Consider the following 20,309-nt stretch of genomic DNA (forward strand, 5'->3'; position numbering starts at 1 on the left):
GGAAAGCTGCCGTTCACTTTCGGGGGGAGGAAAAAAACACAACAACACCGCACGCTTTCCGCCCCGAAAATCAGCTGATCGGGCGTTTCAAGCCGTTTCAAGCGTGACTTCACTGAGCTGAATAGTGCAGGGTTGCCTGCGTGTTTGCTTGTTCCGGGTAGAAAAAACGCTGTCGACCCCGGCATCTTTTGCGGGGAGGGGTGAGGTGGGGTGGGGTGGGGTGGAGGAAGCAGTTTGCGAAGCAGCCGAAATGGGGGTATATAGAGGATGGGAGGTTCCCACCGAGAGAGCCAGCAGAGTTGTTGTCGAAGCGCGTCACACGCCTTTCCAACCACCAGAGAAGGGAGGAATAAGAAACACACACACACACACACACACACACACCAGGAAATCGAGGAAGCTTGCGTAAGATCTGAAGGAGACACGATCGTGGGAAAGGCACCAAGCGTGCCGTGGAAAAAAAAGAAAGGGTGGACTTGGGCTCGGCTGGTTTCGCAACGGGAAATGGGAAATCCCCGCAAAAGATGCCGGGGTCGACAGCGTTTTTTCTACCCGGAACAAGCAAACGCTGCCCCAAAACTGGGGCGTTTCAAGCCATGGCTCCTCCGGCAACAGTCGCTTAAGCTGCAGTTCAGCCGGTTCCCCCAGCCTTTCCAAATATTCCAGGCTGGAGCATTCACTCCCTCCGCAGTTCCTCCAGCCATTACGAGCCGTTTCTGGTTAAGTTCAAACAAATACAAGCAGATTCAAGCCGTGGCTCTTTCCGCCCCGAAAATCAGCTGATCGGGCGTTTCAAGCCGCGGCGTTTCAAAACGGCCACAATCTCCCGGCAAGACCTCCTCTGCAGTTCCTCCAGCCATTACAAAGCAACTCTGGTCAAATTCAGGCCGTTTCGGTCTAATTCAGGCAGATGCAAACAGATTCAAGCCGCGGCTCTTCCACCCGAAAATCAGCTGATGGGGCGTTTCAAGACGCGGCGTTTCAAAACGGCTACAATCTCCCGGCCAGACCTCCAGCTGCCTCACCTGACAATTGGGGAGGGGAGGGGAGGGGAGGGGGGGAGGAAGGAGGAAGAAACCAGCGCACCCTTCGCCCTTTTATTGTCGCAATCGAAGAGGCAGGAGAAAGCGGGGTGGGGAGGGGAGAGAGAGAGAGAGAGAGAGTAGAAATCCCTATTTTCGGAGCCGAGAAGAGAAGCGCGGCTACAGCAGTCGCTAGAGTTCCCCCCAAGGGGGCGGAGAAAGAAGAACTCTCGGAGCGTTTCTTTCGTAAATACGCGTGCAGGCACACACTCGCCCAGCTGCGTGCTTCGCCCAGCTTCTCACGGGGAGTTTGCAAGCCCTTCGTTTCTCTTCAGGGCCGTCAGAAGGGCGAGCAAGTCTCTGCCCTGCCCTGCCCTGCCGTGGGGGTGGGGAGCCAAGCGCGCTTGACGTTCCTGGAAACGAGAAGGGCCTGCGGAGACTGACAACAACCCGAGTGCCCAAGCGGGTCTTCTCAGCGTCAGGCAAAGTAGCTCATATGCAAAACAAGCCCGGCAGAGGAGCCGGAGCAGCTCCGCTGCTGGGGGCGTGTCTCGGCCGGGCCTTGCAGGATCTGGGCGGGGCGCCTCTGCTCGCCGCTCCAGCTCCTCTGCCGGGCTTGTTCCGCATGTGATTCCGGGCCAGGTGCTGCTGAGGGCGAGCAGAGGCGCCCGGACGACCCCAGCAGCGTCAGGCAAAGTAGCTCGGCCGCGCGCAAGTCCTCGGTAAGTTCTTTTTTTTTGTTGACTGGAGTATAAGCCGAAGTGGATTTTTTCAGCCCAAAAAGTGGGCTGAAAAATTCGGCTTATACTCAAGTATATACGGTATATTGTTTTTTCTTTTTTTCAGTGTACAGCCGGGGCTTACTAAATTTTAGTATTTGTATTACCTTTTTCTCTTTTTTTGTATGCTTTCTTTTTTGTTGTTAGTGATGGGTGTATGTTTTTGTTTTGTTTGTTTTCCTGTTTTGTATTTTACCTTTTATGATAAAACACAATAAATATACTTTAAAAAAAACCTAATCAATACATTTTAACCCAGAATGTTGCATGAACACAGTTTTCTCTGTGAAATCCTGGAATTGTTTTTCATAATTAATGGAATTAAGTTAAACCATAGGTAAAAGTGTCATAAAAACGTTGCTAATGCCAATTCCTTTAGCCATTTTTTTCTCACTTTTGATCCTGAGATTGATCCAGAACAGCTGTGTATTGAACACGAATAGCCTAGTTTTTTCTGAACAACGGTTCCTATGAAACTCAGAGGTAATGGGAGTATATTGCTAGAGGATAGAAAAGCATTCTGGATAAATTTTGTAAGTGAACTGCCCACAATCCAACTGTGTTTCCCTAAAAATAAGACCTGGTCTTATATATTTTTTTTGCTTCCAAAAGAGACACCAGGTCTTATTTTGGGAGGATGTCCTATCTTAGGACCAGCGCCGCCAGGCCTCCCACCCTCCGACACCTGTCATACCGCTGCTTGACTTCTTCAGCAGCTGCTTGATGCCAGATGCCAGTTGGCATATAGTGCTGGTGCCGCTGCTTATGGCAGGAGGTTACCTAGTGCTTTGGGCTGGTGCTGCCAGCAGCAAGATGCCACATGGCATTTTGGGCTGGTGCCGCCACTCACAACAGGATGCTGTGTGGTGCTATGGGCTGGTGCTGCCACTCGTGGCAGGAGGCCACACAGCTCTTCAGGCTGGTGCCGCTGCTCTCGGCAGGTGGCTTCATAGTGCTTCGGGGTGGTGCTCTCACTTGCATCAGGAGGTTGTGTGGTGTGTTGTGCTGTGGCGTGTGTAAACAGCGGCACTGGCGCAAAGTGACACATGGCACCATCCTAAAGTGCCACGCGGTGTCCTGCGAGTGGCGACACCGGCCCAAAACACCGTAGGGACTCCTGCCATGAGTGGCTGCACCAGCATAAAGTGCCATGTGGTGTCCTACCGGTAAGGTGAGCGGGCATGGGGCACGTGGGTCAGCTTCCTCCCCCACTCCCGCCTTAGCTTAATTTTTAGGCATGCACCTCACCCCAAAATGGGCTTATTTTGGGGGTAGGTCTTATTTTCAGGGAAACACAGTACATGCCTTAATTTGGGAGAAAAATCCCATAAGCTCAGTGTTTATTTCTGAGTAAACAGATAAAAATAAGTACTCTCATTTTCAAAAGGGAAAAATAATGATAATTTTGGTGGTTTGGGAGAAATCATGTAAATTGCATAATACTTATATTAGATATAAAATCCAGTAAACAGGTAAAGGGCAACAAAGTTTTAGAATTTTTTTCTCTTTGTTGTCATCTAATGGCTGATATTTGCAGCCTTGAACTACAGCTCTAAAGATCTACTTTAGAAGTTTCTCTAGATTGAAAAAGATTGGGGGGAAAAATCCCCAGAAATTAAGGAGGGAGAGAGAAAAAAATGGAAAGGTCTGGAGGACAAGTCTTGACTAAAGTGGTAATGGGACCATTGGTTTTTTTGCCATCTCTAGTTCTAAGCCAGCTTTTCCAAATCCAACATTGTTCAGCTATGTAAGACTACCTCTCTTTATTTAATCAGCTTGAGGATTATCTGTACATCTGAGCGGTCCTAGGCTAAGAAAGGTGTCCTATCCACTCAATTGTTTTTACATCAAGAAGATAATTCCATTTTCCTTGTTCTTCTGTTCTTAAAGGCTGTTTTCCCATTCTCAGGACAAGAGGACAATCTTTTGCATGAACAAGGTGTATCGAATTCACAGCCCATTCTGAAGTGCAGCAAAATTGAAACAATATCCTTGCAGGAAAACAAAAATAAATCAAGGTTCTGGGAATCTCTTGATTTCAGCATTTTTCTCTATTCACTTATTATCTGCAAGCTGGTGGAAATGGAGGAAGGGATATGCTTAAAGGTATTTTTTGAATCAGCCATGCAGCTGACAGTGTTTGATTGATTAGACTCTTAGTAATAGTGAGATGAGCAGTGTTAAAATATATGCATCAAACATTATGCCCAGGAGGTGGAAATTAAGGTTTGAAGGGAAGTGAAAGCAACACTACGTAATGCTCTAATTTTGTTGGATGAAGTGTAAATCCTACAAGTACAAAACAAAGAAGGAACAGCAATATTTGATAGACTATCACATCGGGAATAAAAAAACTTGAGTGCAAATTTTACCTCAGCCTCAGAGCTGCTTGTCTGACCATTTAGGATCTGTTCAGTCTGATTTATCTGATGGAATTGATGCAAAGTTAGAAAGGTATAAAATAGCAGATGTGCTCCAGAAACTCCCTGAATAGACAGGAGAAGTACTAAATACTTAACTATACCATTGTTACTTAAAATTATCTGTTGGCTCAGTTTGCCAAATCATTGGCCTAATGCAGGGGTAGGCAACCTCGGCTCTTTTATGACTCATGGACTTCAACTCCCAGAATTCCGGCTGCCGGCTCAGGAATTCTGGGAGTTGAAGTCCATGAGTCATAAAAGAGCCGAGGTTGCCTACCCCTGGCCTAATGTGTGACTCAATCCAGGCTAACATTTTCAATTCAGGTGCTCATACTTCAGTTTTCCTTTGAATATCTTTTCAAAAAACATTTCAGGATGGCAGCTTGGCTTTGAAAAAAACTTTTTCTACATTCGCTTAACCATAGCCCCTATGCCTTAGCTAATTTTTGTTTTTGGGTGGAGGGTTTCCTAATAATAGCTTGTCTTCCATGAGTAACACAGCTTAATTTCTTAATCCATAGCTGTACTGCTATTAAAATAGTTTTTTTCCTTCATGAAATCAACATCTTATAGCAACTGCAAGTTATGTAAAAATTTCAGTACAAGAAAATATATGTCGTTCAGGATTGGACTGTGGAGTCCTTGAGGATAATGATGTTACCCTAGTCTTGTGAAATATCTGCAAGCAATCATGCTCAGCCTCCTGGATCAAAGTCTGCAGACAAAGAAAGATAAAGAAGAGCAGAATAATTCTAAGTAAAGTACTGCTTGTGACAGCTTCCTTCAGGACTTTAATCTATTTTTTTACAACAAAAGAAAAACTTTGCTCAACCTGGATAAAAAGAAAATGGGATGTAAGAAGAGTCACATGAATGAGTGTAGATATGGTAGAGTAATCCAATCAGATCCACCACATATGTAGAGGTAGTCCTTGAATTACGAACACAGTTAAACCCAAAATTTCTGTTGCTAAGCAAGACAGTTGTTAAGTGAATCGTCTCCCATTTTACATCTTTTTTTGCAGCAGTTAACTGAATCACTGCAATTGTTAAACGAACCATGTGGTTGTTAAACAAATCTGGCTTCCCCCATTAACTTTGCTTGTCGGAAGCCAGCTGGGAAGGTCACAAAAGGTCATCACATGACCCGGGGAGACTGCAATTATTAAAACATGCCAATTGCTAAGCACCTGAATTTTGATCATGTGACCATGGGGATGCTGCAATGGTTGTAACTGTGAAAATCAGTCATAAGTTGCTTTTTTCAGTGTTGTTGTAACTTCAGATGCTCATTAAATGAATGGTTGTGAGTAAAGACTATTTGTACTGCAGTACCATTATTGGCAGATGTTTTGATATGTAGAAGGACAGCTGAGTTACAGGAATTAACCAATTGTAGCTTCTTGCACCTCATTTAATTGCATTATTTTGTTTTATTGGCTTATTAACTTAATACCTTGCCTGCAACAATGAAACAAATGCCAAATAAGATTTTATGATATCTCAAAACCTATTTGTATAAAACCTTTCAACCGAGGAAAGCATTTCATACGTCTCACAGCTGAATGAGTGGGCAGAGCTTTACCTTGCTATGTCTTTATGTCATTACACATCTCCATCCCTTCTTATAAAGCATCTCTTCAACAAGGGGATAGCCCAGCAAGAATTACACAATACATAACATTAGAAGACACAGGAGAAATATGGCACTTGGGCATTTCTAGTGAGTTTGGGAAAACTGGAACCCATGTCAGCATATTGTCTTTTGTTGATCACGTTTAATCTCCTTGAAACTGGCATCACTATGCTAAGATGATTCAGGAGCAATCTTCTACTCCTCCTCTATATTTCCCTTTATGCTCACAAGTACTCCACATATCCTGTTCCCCACATTCTGTGTAACAATAAAAAATGAGATAGATATATGAACTAATTATCCAGGAAGTACAGAATGAAAGAAACAAATAAAACATAGAATAATAGGGCTGGAAGGGACCTTGGAGGCCATCTAGTCCAATCCCCTGCTCAAGGAGGAGACTTTGCTTGAATCAAATAGGATCAAGACTAATTTGACTTGGGCGCTCCTTTTGCCTGTGCAATAAATTGATGGTTGGAGTAGGATGATGGAGCAATGAGGACGCTGAGTCTGTAGTTTCCCCACCTTGTGGCTTGGATAGAGATTTATAAAAGGGTTCCTTTGGGCTGGGGGTTGTGTTCTCAGATCCCCTTGGGAGGCAAGTCTTTAAACCAATCATTGGAAAGGGAAGTGAAATAATAGAGTACAGGTACTCCTCGACTTACAACAGTTCGCTTAGTGACTGTTTGAAGTTACAACGGCATTAAAAAAGGGACTTAGTTCAGGACTGTTTTTCACACTTATGACCTTTGAAGCATCCCCATGGTCACATAATTTACATTTGGATGTTTGACAACTGACACAAATTTATGACGGTTACTGTGTCCCGGGGTCACATGATCCCCTTTTGTGAACTTCTGACCAGCAAAGTCCATGGGGAAGACAGATTCACTGAACGACCATGTTCCTAACTTAACAACTGCAGTGATTCACTTAACAAATGTGGCAAGAAAAGTCATACAATGGGGCAAGACTCACTTAAATTTCTCACTTAGCAACATACGTTTTGGACTCAACTGTGGTTGTAGGTTGAGGACTACCTGTAAGGAATTTCTTCCCTCCCTCCCTCTTGTATGAGCTGGGCATCAATTGAAGGCAACATCATAGCAGACATAAAAATTGGGGAGGGCATGTTGGTGTTGACATTCGCTGCAATTGAGGAAAGGCTGTCGTATACATTCTACTGTAATATAATTCAAAGGTCATTGAATGTGACTCTCCTGCATTTTTCATCATGTCAACATTTCATTTCTGAAGTTAGATAGAGGGGGAAGGGTTGTTTCCTTTCTTCTGCATGAATCATGTGGTTCATCTGCATGCACTCACCCCTGGCACTTAAGCTGGAAAGGAGAGCAGACTGGGCAGGCTGGCATCAAGACCCTCACACTGATCTTATCCCTTCTTCAATTCTCTCTCAGACCCTAATGTTCTGGGGGAAAGGAGTATCTTAATCTAACCGTTCTTTCATGCAAGAGAGACCCTTAAGTCATCCTTACCTTATCACAGGTTCTGATACCCTCTCCCAGGCATTCTGCCAGTGGCACAACTTGGTGAGTCATACAGGGTGGAATCACTCTAGCATCTATTGACCACTATTCTCCCCCAATGCCTGGCTACTCGGGGCCATTCTGTTTTGGGCAGTGGGGAAAGTTGTATTCTTTCAAATTGGGCTCTTCTCCTCAGTTTGCAGACTGGATCAGCCTGAGGAGCAGATGAGCAATTAGAGTGGAGCTGCCCAGCAAAGTAGAAGCGAGAGACAAGGAGTCAGATTTCAGGCTGCAGTCTTACCGGTCAGCAGTTCTGGAACATGGATTGAGTACTTCTCTAGAATAAAATTGAGTCTTATAATCCAGCTACCTGTCAAGATTCCCACGTGAAGGAGAGTGATTGGTAGATGTTTCCCTGCCAGCTAGTGGTGTCCAATAACAGAGAAGGAATACAAAACCACGTGGATCCACCAGCCCTTTCTCCCAGTGTGTCCTCTACACCATGAATACCGGTACATAAAATATCCCTTGCTGATGTTATGTTGTCAGGATAAGAATTGCCAATGAGATTAGCAAATGTTCGGTTTTGATAGTTTTCTGCTGGCTCAAGAAAGTGTGGACAATGCTGTAATTTAGCCCTGAGGAAAAGTCCCTAATACATATGCATATAATTGTGCCATAAATAATGCATTTATTTTCTGCTATTTTCTTTCAGAATGGGGCATTCTGTTTGCTCTTCTGACTTTTTCTTATGATTAGTGCAATGCGTTTGATTATCTTGTTTCTTTTATGCAGTATTACTCTTTATAAGTCATGACCCATAGTATCCTGTGGGTCACAAGTACTGTAGTGTTGCACTTCATTAGGACATTGAATTTAGTTGGAACAGTAAAATGTACAATACACCAGAACACACAGTTGTAGTTGATTAGAGTGTTGATTCATGTCTGAGGCAAATCTACGCTATGACTGGTTGCCTTAAGTGTAAAGGGGGAGTTTCCCTTCCCCCCCCCCCCCCCGCCTTTTTCTTCAGTGTGTTCTGTATACTGTTTAATTTACCTCATGCTATTCTTGTGTTCCTGACTCTCTTTTTGCTGGATGATTAGACTCTCTTTTTTAATTACATTACAAACCAAAAAATTAAGCCTTCCTCCAAATATACCTTTAAAGATCAAACTGAGCAGAAATTAACAGAAAACACATCAGAGATGAACATTTAGAGCAGGAGTCCCCAACCTGTGGGTTGTGGTCTACTACTGGGCTGCAGGCTATTGGCCACTGGGCCACGTGTCTGCGTATGCCCCACTTGCGCGAGCATCACAGGCATTTGCGGCCCCACTCAAGTGAGTGCTCATGGCCCCAGTCACGTGAGTAATGGGTGTTTATTTAAGTGCATGTGTGTGCATATTCATTTACCCCGGCCAAAACCATCACTTCTTTTCCCCCTCCCCCCACTGCGGGCTGCCAACCCTGAAAGGTTGGGGAATTCTGATTTAGAGGACAGACTGATAGCCTTGCATGGTTCAGAGAATTGGGTAAAGGTCTCACACATTAACATTTGATTCTACATACACTGCACAAGATAGTGTTCTAGTGATTGAAGGAAGCAGTAAAACCTTATCGCTGAGATTAAATGGTCAACTTTTGCACACTTTTGCCACACTTGATCAGATGGTTCGTGTTTCAGAAAAAGTTGCAACATGAGAATCAAAAAGAAAAACACTCTATTTTATCAGCTGTGCAGCAGTATTGCTGCCAAAGTCCAGATTGGCTCCTGCAAATATGGCAATCTAGATGTGTAATTAGACCATGATCAGGATGTTTGACAACTCCCTCTCTGAGCTTGGCAGGTTGTTTTTTTTTTTGCTAGTTTGCTAATAAAATGTCTGCAAGAAAATTCAGAGAGCACCAAAGACCTCACAGTTTAATCCTGAGCTACAAATATTCTCTACTATCAATTCCCTCGAGCAAGGATAGACAACCAAGCATTGGTGGACATCAAAAATGCCAGTAAAAACAAACTAAATTTTTACATATATTATATATGGCTAGCATCTAGAAAGCAGAGCACCTTTCTTAATCAACAAAATGATCATGGAGTCCACATGACCCTTAAACATTCTTGGAAGATAAAAGATGATTCATGATGTTATCTATTGGGTTGATTCTCTTCAAAAAGCTCTGGAAAGACAGCCAGTATGATTGCATTGGAAAGCTGAGAAAGTGGGTGGAGATGACAGTGCCGGTGGAATTTTCATTCCACTCTGGCACTGAAGTGGCTTTTAGACATTGAAAGACATTGATTCTGAATGCAACTCATCACAAACAAATAAACAGAATAAAGGTAAGCTTCTGCTTTATTCTCCTGTCATAGAAGTAGACTTCACGCAATTTGTTTCCAAGGCCATAAAACTTCCTTTGAATTGTGCTTAACTACTGGTGGTTTCACACCCATGCATTTTTCATGGCAACAGTGCAGAAGTGATGTTGTCATTGATTTCTTCGAGGATGTACTCTTCCCCCCCCCCCTCAACTTAGTAGCTGGAAAGTTTCATCTCTTTTTAAAACTCCTACCACCTTGGTATTGTCTGATGGTTCCCCCATCTAAATATTAACTTTGCCTGATATTAACTCTGCTTAGCTTCCCAACTGCATTAAAAGCAAGGTTTCCTATTCTGGTTGGTTATTTGTTAGATTTTAATCCTGCCTTTCTTCCTTTGTAAGAAATACAAGGAGGTAAACATACAGTGCCTAATACTCCTCTTATTTTCCATACCACAAGCATCACATGAGATGGGTTGGGCTGAGAGAGATAATGGTCCAAAGTCACGCCAGCTGGAGGATTCTGGGAGTTGAAGTTTACATGTCTAAAAATTGCCAAGATGGGAACCCCTGCTCTAGAAGGCAAAGCTAATCTTTTATATTAAATAATCAACGGTTGGTTTCTGAGCTAGAGTTAAAAAACAAAATATATTGCCAATTCTTCCTATGGAGGATTATTTCAATTACTGCACTCTTAGGTACTTCAATTGTCCTTTAAAATTTTTGCTACTATAGCTTGAACCAGGATGAAAAAGATACAGCTCAATTTATGTTGGTTCTGTATTCAAAGAGAACTGGCTCCCTCTGCTGGCAAGATTGTTTTTAAACTGTTAATCTTTGGATTTCATTTTTGTAGGTCATTGTTGTACCTATTATATACAATATACAATTATATAAGGCTGATAGCAAATTGGCAAGATGAAAATATTTTATAGTCTAGCCAAATGTGTCTTTCTACATTTCCCTATTTTAATTCAGCCCTGTGTTATTTTCTAGCCTAAAATCTGTTCAGGAACATATGACTATGTTCATGTATCATGTCAATTAACACAATGTAATAGCTTTGCTTAACATACTTCACAAATCAGCTAACATGGCAAGCCATATTCATGCAACATAGTAGGCTGAAATGCAGTTGAGCAATTTGTGGCTCAATATGTTGCATGTTTCAGCCTACGTCTAGTCTCATGCAACACATTTTCGTAATGCCTTGTGCCCCAATACCGGTATGTGGACAAATCCTACCAATTCTGATATATTCAGTAAGGAATCTACATAGTGCATGGGTAGAACTGAAGATCTATTAAGACTAATAATGCACATGATGGACTGTCTCCAACTCAATATTGCAAAAGAGGTTATTTCTATAGCCCTTTTTGGATGGGCTTTTTTGCATTTACTGTATAGAATAACACAGCCAGTGTCAGCTTGCAGCTTTGACATTTAGTGCAAAGGCAGCAGATAATGTCAGTTGCCACTGCAGTCAGCAAACCTGTCACAATTAAATATGAAGGTTGCCTTTGGGAAGAGACAAATCAACAATAAAAGTTTTAATCTGATAAATGTTAAGGTTACAACTTTACTTTTTATATTACTCAAGCCTGACATCGACATAAGGTTTCAACAGAATACCATTTGCCATTAAGTGGCAAGGAATAGAAGCAATTTGAAATTCACAGTGCTAGACTAGTGAATCATGCTAAGCAATAATGATGACTTAGTTTGTCTAGGAAAGTCCTGGTTAACTTCAATTGTGTTGGTGTCGTGCCCAGTTAAGTGTTTGATCTGGATTCATTTTTTAAAATTAAGTATTATTAATAGTAAGTTTGGAAAGCCAGTTTGGTGTAGTGGTTAAAGCACCAGGCTAGCAACTGAGAGACTGAGCTCCAACTCTCTCTTGGATGTAAAGCTAGCCTGGTGACTTTCTGCCAGTCACTTTCTCTCAGCCCTAGGAAGGAGGCAATAGCAAACTATTCTGAAAAACCTTGCTGAGAAAACTGTAGGTACTTGTTCAGGCAGTCTCTGAGAATCAGACATGATTGAATTCAAGAAAAAAAAGTTCACTAGTGGAGCAAATCTATTGGTCCAAGTCATGCATTTCTTCTTTTTTAATCAGTGTATGTATGGACAAGATGAGCCCTGAGCAACCTTTTTCTTCTTTTGTGAAGTATCTGCCTTCTTCCTCCTACAGCTTACTTTTGCTCACCTTGAACACCTGAGCCATTGATTTCCGCTAGTTCTCCATGTTTCAGGACAAGAGACCCAGTTTGTAGGATAAATGATATGGTCACTCTTCTTAGCATTGACTGTGCAAACTAACAGACATTTCTAATAAACCTGTATAGTATGTTGCGCAACCTAAGGATGAGCTTCTTCCTCTGGCTTGGATCTGGTTTACAGGCCATCCTAATCAAACCATGCATTTTTAAAAAAAAAATCCAGTTAATAATCCTGTTTGCAAAGAAACCAGCAGATGTATAGTAAATCTGTCACTGGTTCAGTTTTCATATGGTTTAGGATTACATGCTAACATGGTAATTGGTATGGGAGAGTCTTAGATCTAGGAGGGTATCTTAAAATTGGAGGGGTGCAGTTATCCGTCTTCCCCAAACCCTAGGCAAGCAGTCTGCATAAGTGGGGAGCAGGCAGGCTACATTTTAATTGTTGCTGAGTTGCTGAAAAAGCCCCCATAGCAGGTTCCCAAAGGAGGAAACAGGCAAATCAGGGGCTGCCTCATGCAACACACAATACTAAAATGTGGCTTGTCTACCGGTACTTGTGAATAAGCATACAATGTGAACCAACCCTTCTTAGATTTTCCAGTAAACCCTGATTATCTCTACATGTTATAATGAATACAGCCATTTTTGGTAATGGGAAACTCACACCTAGCGCTTTAATGAGTAACAAGCAGAAGAAGCTGTTGTTACCAATCAGTTGAACACTGACTGGGTAATTTTTATTCTATAAACCATTAGAAGAAAATTTACACTGCTATTCAGAAGTGGCAAATGTTTGGAACTGTTGGCAGTATTGTGTACTATACAATTTAAGTATCCACATTGTTAGTAAAGCATGTTTCCATTCAGGCAGGAGTTCATTGCATTCCATATTTGTCCTTCAGCTCATTAACTTTGGCTATATATACTTTGATTGCATCTTCTTTGGACATACCTGAAGGGGAAAAAAAAGATTTTGCTGGGTGAATAGAAACGTAGTATGAAAATATTGGCAATTCCTGTTTATTTTCTACTCCAATTTCTCCCTTCTGCAACAAACTTGAGACAACCTAATTGGGGAGTTCTTGTGTAAGCAATGATTCCAGTCTGCCTCTTTATTGCGTAAAGATAAGTGACTTTATTTGTTATGCCTATGAAGAAACAGTGATAGCCAGTGCTTCTGTAACCTGAAATTATACAGGAGATTAACAAAAAACTGTTCTAAATGCAGACTTTGCCTAGAGAACAACATTGGCTAAGGTAAGGGATTTCTATCCTCTTATTTCTTCAAGAATTTTTAGATAGGCACTGAATTTTAATGACCTCCTTGTGCAAATGAAGTACATGCAAAGGTTAATAGCCTTTCGTGCCACCAACAAATCACTTGTAGGAGATGACATTGTTTTCATTTGCAGGCTGAAGATTTGGTTAGAATTGGTACTTTTAAGTCTCAAGTCACATTTGTCATTTTCATTTGCCAAAGCCTACCTTTTAATGTACTCCAGGCGTCCCACTTGGCTTTGCCTTTTAAATCAAACATTCCAGGGCGTTCTGAAACAAAACATTTTCACATGGCTCTTAGATGTGCTTGTAGTACAAATCACAGCTTTGAGGAGACTTCACATGAGCAAAAACAACTTGCATTAATTTTACAGGCTATGTAAGAGGGTTTTTTTAAACAACAACAACAACAACAACCCTGTAATCAGACAGTTTTGAAATAAAAAAAATGTAAGGCTGTCTGTCCTGTTTCTATTTTATATGCCAAACTATTTAATCTTGCTTACTGAGAGAATAAAAGTACATTTTTAAACAGATATTAATGACCAGCCACAACACTAAAAGTGTTTGATTGCAATAGGATTGATAAGTTCTTGTAGTTTACTAAAAAAAATGTAGCTTTTCTAACTTAACATCGTGCCAGAGTGGGACAATTACTATTTAGTGATCCATGACATTTACTAGAAAACCACAGAAGAAATGGTGCTAATTGTAATCTTTTTCCACCTAGTCAACTTAGTATAGTTGTTGAAGAAGTAGTTTTCTATATAGCCTGAAAACCAGCTACCATGAATATGTACAATGGAGATCTTGGCATACATATGAACAAGCTTTGCTTGCATCATTCAGTTTAACATGCCTATCGACATGTACACTCATGCAGAAGTCAGATTTCTCTGCTGCAGATTAGGTCACAAAGATTTGAAAACAGGCTTTACAGGTAATTCTTGACATATTACTGTATTGTTTTGAGCCTGGCAATTATGGTTGTAAATCATAACATTTGTAAAGCATTCAACATGAGACTGGGTCCAGTTTTAGGACCTTTGCAGCAGTTGTTAAGTGAATCCATTGTTTGCTATGACACACTTTTTGTAAACACTTGTTTCCAGCAAAACTTTGTAAATCATGGTCATGTGACCACGGAGCACTGCAAATGTGGACCAGTTGCCCAGTGCCTGAAGTACAGTCACATGACACTGTGTGTGCTTGCAACATTGGAACTTTGGAATCTGGTTGCAAGTAGCTTTCGGGGGTCCATCGTAACTTCAAGCAGTTGCAAGTCAACTATTTATATACCCCATTAAAAGGTACACTTTGTGTGAAATGATAGAGTATAAATCCACCATTAAAAACAAACGTTTACCTCCATATGAAATAACCTGCCTTTCATACTCAAGTATTGTACTTATAAATTTATTCCTGCACCTTCCAGAGTAACTTTGGAAATTTCCAAGAACAATTTGCTTTATTTTATGTCTGTTTGCCTCCTTTATCATCCCTATGAATGGAATGGCAAGATATAAAACAAATAAGTAACGAACATATCCCCAATTTTGAGAGATATTTGGTTCTAGCAAGTAGCTCCTCTATTAATGAAAGGCAGAAATAGACTCTATTCTAAAAGTATTCATATTAAAACCGCATCTTCTTCTAGAGAAAAGATTGTGCTCTATATTATACTTGTAACTAGTATACAACTAATTGCATTTGCAATTGTATTTCCATAATTCAAATTAATCTGACATTTGGTTCTTGGATCCTTAGAGCTATTGTGAGGATAAAAGATGGCACCCCTTTTTCTAGGCAACCTCTGTGGAACTTTCTAGTCACATTTGCATGTTTATGCTGAGTTTTAAATGGAGTGCCATTTTAACCCTTTGCTGGGCTTGCTTTACCTGAGACTAGACCAGGGGTGTCAAACTGCTGGCCTGCAGGCCGGATGTGTCACGTGGAAGCTGCGCCCACCCCAGCTCGGGCAAAGGGAAAAAAGTCGCAATATGTCATGACATGTCGTGTGACGCGGCAAGTTTTGACACCCCTGTTCTAGACTCAGTGTGCTGTGTGCACTCAACATGAATAGTCTTTTAGATTCCAGGCTAACCCCAACCAAGTATTCATCAATACAGCTATGCATAATAATCCAAGTGAAAGGGATATAACACCACACCCAGCCTGAATGATACACCGAGTCTGAAACCTTTATAAAATCAAAGCATGTGCATGAAAATATTGCTGTGTACATTCATACAAAACTTTTCCTTTTAAGACGTTTTGTGAAACTCTGATTGTTTCTCAATAAATGGTGTCTGCTTTGGCCTGGTGAGATAGTTATCTGAGCAGAATAGTCTCCCTTCCTTGACAATCTGTCCATTTTCGGCATTTTTGTTCCAACAGGTCACCAGAACAAAAGAAGCAGGGATTGTGTACTTATCTCACATGAAACATATTTTGGAGATCTGTTCTATGCCTAAACTATTTGCCTAAGCAACAAATAATCTGTCACTTTAAAACTTCAATTCTCAAAGTTGGCAATGAGACCGTCTGAAAAAAAATCCGCTGCTTGCCAGGCAGAATGGATGACCTTGAGCTCTAATTGGCAGCACTAACCCAGAGAAAAATTGAGCTACTGTCCCTGGCTTCCCCAGCAGAGATGCCAGCAATGCTCAGCAGGAGTTTTACATCCCCCTCAAATGTCCAACAGCCTCAGTATAGTTGCAACTATATTAGGGAAGAGGCTTCCATGTCTCATTGTTTTGATCTCCCAGCTGCCCTTATACTTCCTTTCTTATATGAATAAGCAAAATTATTCAAAACCATAAAGAGCATCTAAGTATAAAAGAGGGGCAATATTTTAAACTCCTCTAAAGTTTGGATCAGTTACACAATAGGCCAATCCTTTAAGTAGGCGAGTACATAATAGCAGACAGTGAGTGAAATGGTTTATGGTTTATGATAAAGAATTGCCTCCGGGCTCAATTCTCATGATTAACATAAGTGCATTCTCATGATTTTTTAAATAGGACTGTTAGACTAAGTTTTTTTTAAAAAAAATTCTCTTACAGCAACTTACCTTTCTTGCACAGAAGATCTTGAAGCAGACACAGAGAATCTGGTATCATTTACATAAATTAGGTCACAACCATTGGCTATGCTGATCAAGGAAGATGGCTTATAAAGGCCAAGAAATCTGGAGTTCACTACGCTTATTCCAGTTTAAAGGTTTTATGAAACAGATGCTTATAGCTCATTTTACCTAACTTTAGTTGTTTTTTAGATAGCCTTCCTGACACATAATCATGCAGGTCTGTAGTTATACAGATATATAACCTTAGTTAATTATAAGATGTTAATTGAATGTTATTACTGGTAAATATTTTCCCATCTTCTATCAAGACACCAGATTGTCCTCTTCATAAAATATAAAGCTAGGCACAGTCATGAAAAACAAACCTTGTATTTTCTACCATTTGTCTGTTATAACATTATGTTCTATTGCAACTAAAATCAAACTTCTGTTATTTTGACTCGTTTCCTAGCAATTTCAAAATCAAACACTTCATGCACTAACATGGCCTGGCTTCTATAATCATTTCTTTTATCACAATTCATGCAAAATAGGTCAAGAAAACTAGCTTACAATTTTTCAATTTACCCATTCTATAAACGAAAGTTCAGTGGAAAAGAAGGCTGCATAACCACCATAATTTTAGAAGTTGAAACTGCAATTCCCCCAACTCCTACTCTGGAACAGTTCCATGATATGTGCCAAGATTCTTGGTGTAGTCATTTTAATTAATCCCCATCAAGCAGAAGAAGCCTCAAGTGTGATGGTCCTTGCACAAGTTACTTAAATAGCATGTTGGCTAAAAAGTTTTGGCAATAAGGCAAATGTCATAGTTATGCAATGCTTTAATTCCTTTCTCTAATTGTCTATCTTGCTTGGAACATGGAATCTTCCTAAGGATCAAAAAATGCTAGGTCTGCTTGTACAATATTGCTTGAGGCACTAACCACAAGTTCCACCTTACTTGGCCTCTATTGCTTTATGAGGAATAGCTAAAATGAGTAGATCAAGAATCCCAAGATGCACTGTAGTATCACACTGTTTGCAATCTCAGTCAGATTCTCAGAAGCAACACAGAAACATATTGGCTGGGAAATTCTAGATGATGTCCAAGGACATCAAAAGAAAGATGGCTACCCTGAGCAATACCAGGGTATTAAAGGACCACGGCAATCATTGTGACCAGTAATGTTATAGAAAGTTTGGTGTCATAATTAAAGTGCTGGGCTAGAAACCAGGAGACATTGTGAGTTCTAGTTTCCTTCTGGCATGAAAGCCAGCTGGCTGACTTTGGGCCACCCACACTTTAAATCCAGTCTCCTTCACGGAGTTGCTGTTGCATGGAAAATTAGGTCCTGGAATATTATCTTCCTACTCTGAGTTGCATAAAATAAAGACACAATATAAATCTAATAATAGGGAAGTATATGAATGAACATATAATAGGGAAGTATATGAATGAACTATAACATTCAGTTATAGTTGTGACTATGTCATACAGGATGTAGTGGCTGGCATGTTGGATTAGGGAGCAAGTTCAAATCTCTGCTTGATCAAAGATACCTCAAGGTTTTAGACACAAGATGGGAATAAATGAAGCACAATTTAAATATATATTTGGGGATATATTTCACCAAGGAATTAATTTTAATGTTACAGGGAGTGATGAGTCATTGATGTTTAATACCACATATTATCAATTATGCTTTTAGTACTGTCAGTTTAAGGATCTTTTAGGCATGGTAAAATGGTTTTCATCTCTTTGACCAAATAAGGAATTCTCAACTTGGAAGTCAAGTTGAACTATTAGCAGGACTGTTATGAGTATAACTATTCTACTTGCACTTTAATAGTTAAGAGTGTATAGCTAAATGAGCCAGATCTCGACTTCAGCTGAATATTCATTTGTATTTTTCGTACATTGGTTTTGTGGAAATAGTTCTGTTCATATCAATTCTGAAATTTTTTTGCTCAATTGAGGAGGCTGGACTCCTAGGTTTATTTGAAATACTGCAACCTTGTGCACATATAGTTACTAGTTCTTACCTGTATTTACATCTCCAACTGTAACTTGCTTAAAGTGGCTGTAGAGATCCAGCATTTCCTGATCTGATGGTGATGACTTCAGCTTCTTAACTTCTTCAGCTGCTTTATCAAACTCTGCCTATTTCAGTAGATGCAATAAGAAAAAGGGTTAGTAAGAGGGAGGGTAAGTGGGGGGGGAAGGAGGGAGTTTATGTTTTTAAAATATATTTTAAAACTTTTCAGTAAAAAAAAAAAAGAAAAAGGGTTAGTGCTCCCATGGGTGAAAGTTGGCCATTCTCAATTGCATTCAACACAAGAATTGTCATTTTTAATAACGCTCTTCAGTTTTACCTAACTACAGCACACTTAAGGCAATGCACAGGTCACTGATTTCAACTTGGATTACGGGATGCTTACACACAGAGCGCTCTATTTTCAACCTACACGGGTAATGAGTGTTTGCTTGAACAAAGCCTACAGAGCTCAAAAGTGCGATACGAGTTGTGAAAGGTTGCGAAATAAGGTTACAACGCCTGGCAGCTGAGCTTTCAGAATTGTAATTGGGTCTATCTATCCCCTGCAAGTCTTATTCGTTTCTACAAGTCCCTTCCATTAAACACTGTTACCTATAGCAGCGTTTCCCAACCTTAGGAACTTGAAGATGCGTGGACTTCAACTCCCAGAATTCCCCAGCCAGCTATGCTGGCTGGGGAATTCTGGGAGTTGAAGTCCACGCATCTTCAAGTTCCTAAGGTTGGGAAACGCTGACCTATAGTATCAAAAGACGTTACACTGGCAAACACCACCACTTCAGGGTTCAGCTGTAGCCACAATTGCCAATTGTTTCACTGATGCATTGGAAACAAAGAACTTATTTGCCGCCTTTCTCCCCCGCCGCCAGGATGAGAAGCTTGCTTTTTTTGCAGGGGTTTTGAACGCACTTCAGCTGCCGGCCAAAACTTAAGGTCGTTGCTTTTCCCTGAATAGGTTTTCTAACCCATTTCAAACCATTCTTCTTCTTACTCTCGCAAATGGGAAAGCACTTCCGAGAAACCTGCAGGGACAATTCCCCCGGGGCTTGGCTGGGGCCAGTCGCCAGCCGTACGAAACCGGAGAAATGATTGGGATTTGGCCTGCCCTACGAGGTTTAGTTTAGCAAAAAAAAAAAAAATATTTCTTTTGCGGAGAAAGAAAAGAAAGAAAATGGGGGAGGAGGCAGACAGAAGGCACGTCCGTATTTCCTCCCCCCACCCACGAATACAAGACAAAAGACCCATTCAAGAGACTTAATGCAAAAGGAAGCAAGATGCTTTGGGCTCTTTCGTCCCAGGAGGGTAATCAGAACTCACCTGCGTCATAATGGCAAGGTATTCAGAGGTCCTAGACAGGAACGAAAGACCGAAGCCCGCTGAAACGCCTTCAAAACCCGCTTTCCTTTTCCCAGCTTCTTCGCTTTGCCAGCGCCACTATTTCACTCATCAGCCCAGGGGATGCCGACCAATCACAGGGGCGGGGCGGAGAATTCCGCCGCCTTCATTCAATCGCGTCTCTCCAATGGAGCTGATTGATGGACGGCGTCGACTGAACGGGAGACGAAGAGTTGTCGCTCACTGAAAGGGTGCCGAGTGATCCTCACGTCCGGTTGCCGAGGGAAGCTTGGAGACTCCGGCCCGATGAGGTCAAGAGGGTAGAAAGAAGAGAATAAAATCGTGACTTTCGTCAAGACGGTAAAATATCAGAGTAAAAAGGATCCTCTACTCCTGGGGAGGTTCGTTATAAGCAATACGGTCTTGCGTTGTCTTCTTCAGAAACTTTCCCCTTTGCCTGAAGTTTTTGAGACTGCTGGAGGACTCTCCCGCAATTAGCAATCAAGTCCAATCGTGCTCAGCTGTCTTAGCATCTGCAGAACTGCTGATAGCCAAATCAAGGAAATCTATGTTGGTTAGCCAGTGCAACGGTACTACAAACACCATATTTCAAGTATTGCAAAGACCGTACTGTGTGCCAGCTGCACAGCTGGAGCTGGACTTCAAGACCCCACAATTGCAG

At 41.3% G+C, this 20,309-nt stretch overlaps 1 protein-coding gene across 1 annotated transcript; it reads right to left on the bottom strand.

Annotated features, from left to right (window-relative positions):
* Nucleotides 1-12,549: 12,549 nt before the first annotated feature.
* DBI (diazepam binding inhibitor, acyl-CoA binding protein) lies at nucleotides 12,550-19,825 on the bottom strand. The gene is made up of 4 exons (XM_083348401.1): nucleotides 19,610-19,825; nucleotides 18,282-18,399; nucleotides 13,376-13,438; nucleotides 12,550-12,842 (listed from the first exon to the last, which is right to left on the bottom strand). Exons 1-4 carry the CDS (start codon nucleotides 19,616-19,618, stop codon nucleotides 12,766-12,768), a joined length of 267 nt encoding a protein of 88 aa, XP_083204527.1. The 5' UTR covers nucleotides 19,619-19,825; the 3' UTR covers nucleotides 12,550-12,765.
* Nucleotides 19,826-20,309: the final 484 nt, after the last annotated feature.

Source organism: Vipera ursinii (genome assembly GCF_947247035.1).
Source record: "Vipera ursinii genome assembly, chromosome: 1".
Classification (NCBI taxonomy): domain Eukaryota; kingdom Metazoa; phylum Chordata; class Lepidosauria; order Squamata; family Viperidae; genus Vipera; species Vipera ursinii.

Excerpts from the sequence above, each read along its gene's own strand:
- DBI (XM_083348401.1), bottom strand. Across the intron at positions 13,439-18,281 it reads AGTTGGAGATGTAAATACAG|AACGCCCTGGAATGTTTGAT; the intron begins GTAAGAACTAGT and ends GTTTTGTTTCAG. Across the intron at positions 12,843-13,375 it reads CGCCTGGAGTACATTAAAAG|GTATGTCCAAAGAAGATGCA; the intron begins GTAGGCTTTGGC and ends TTTCCCCTTCAG.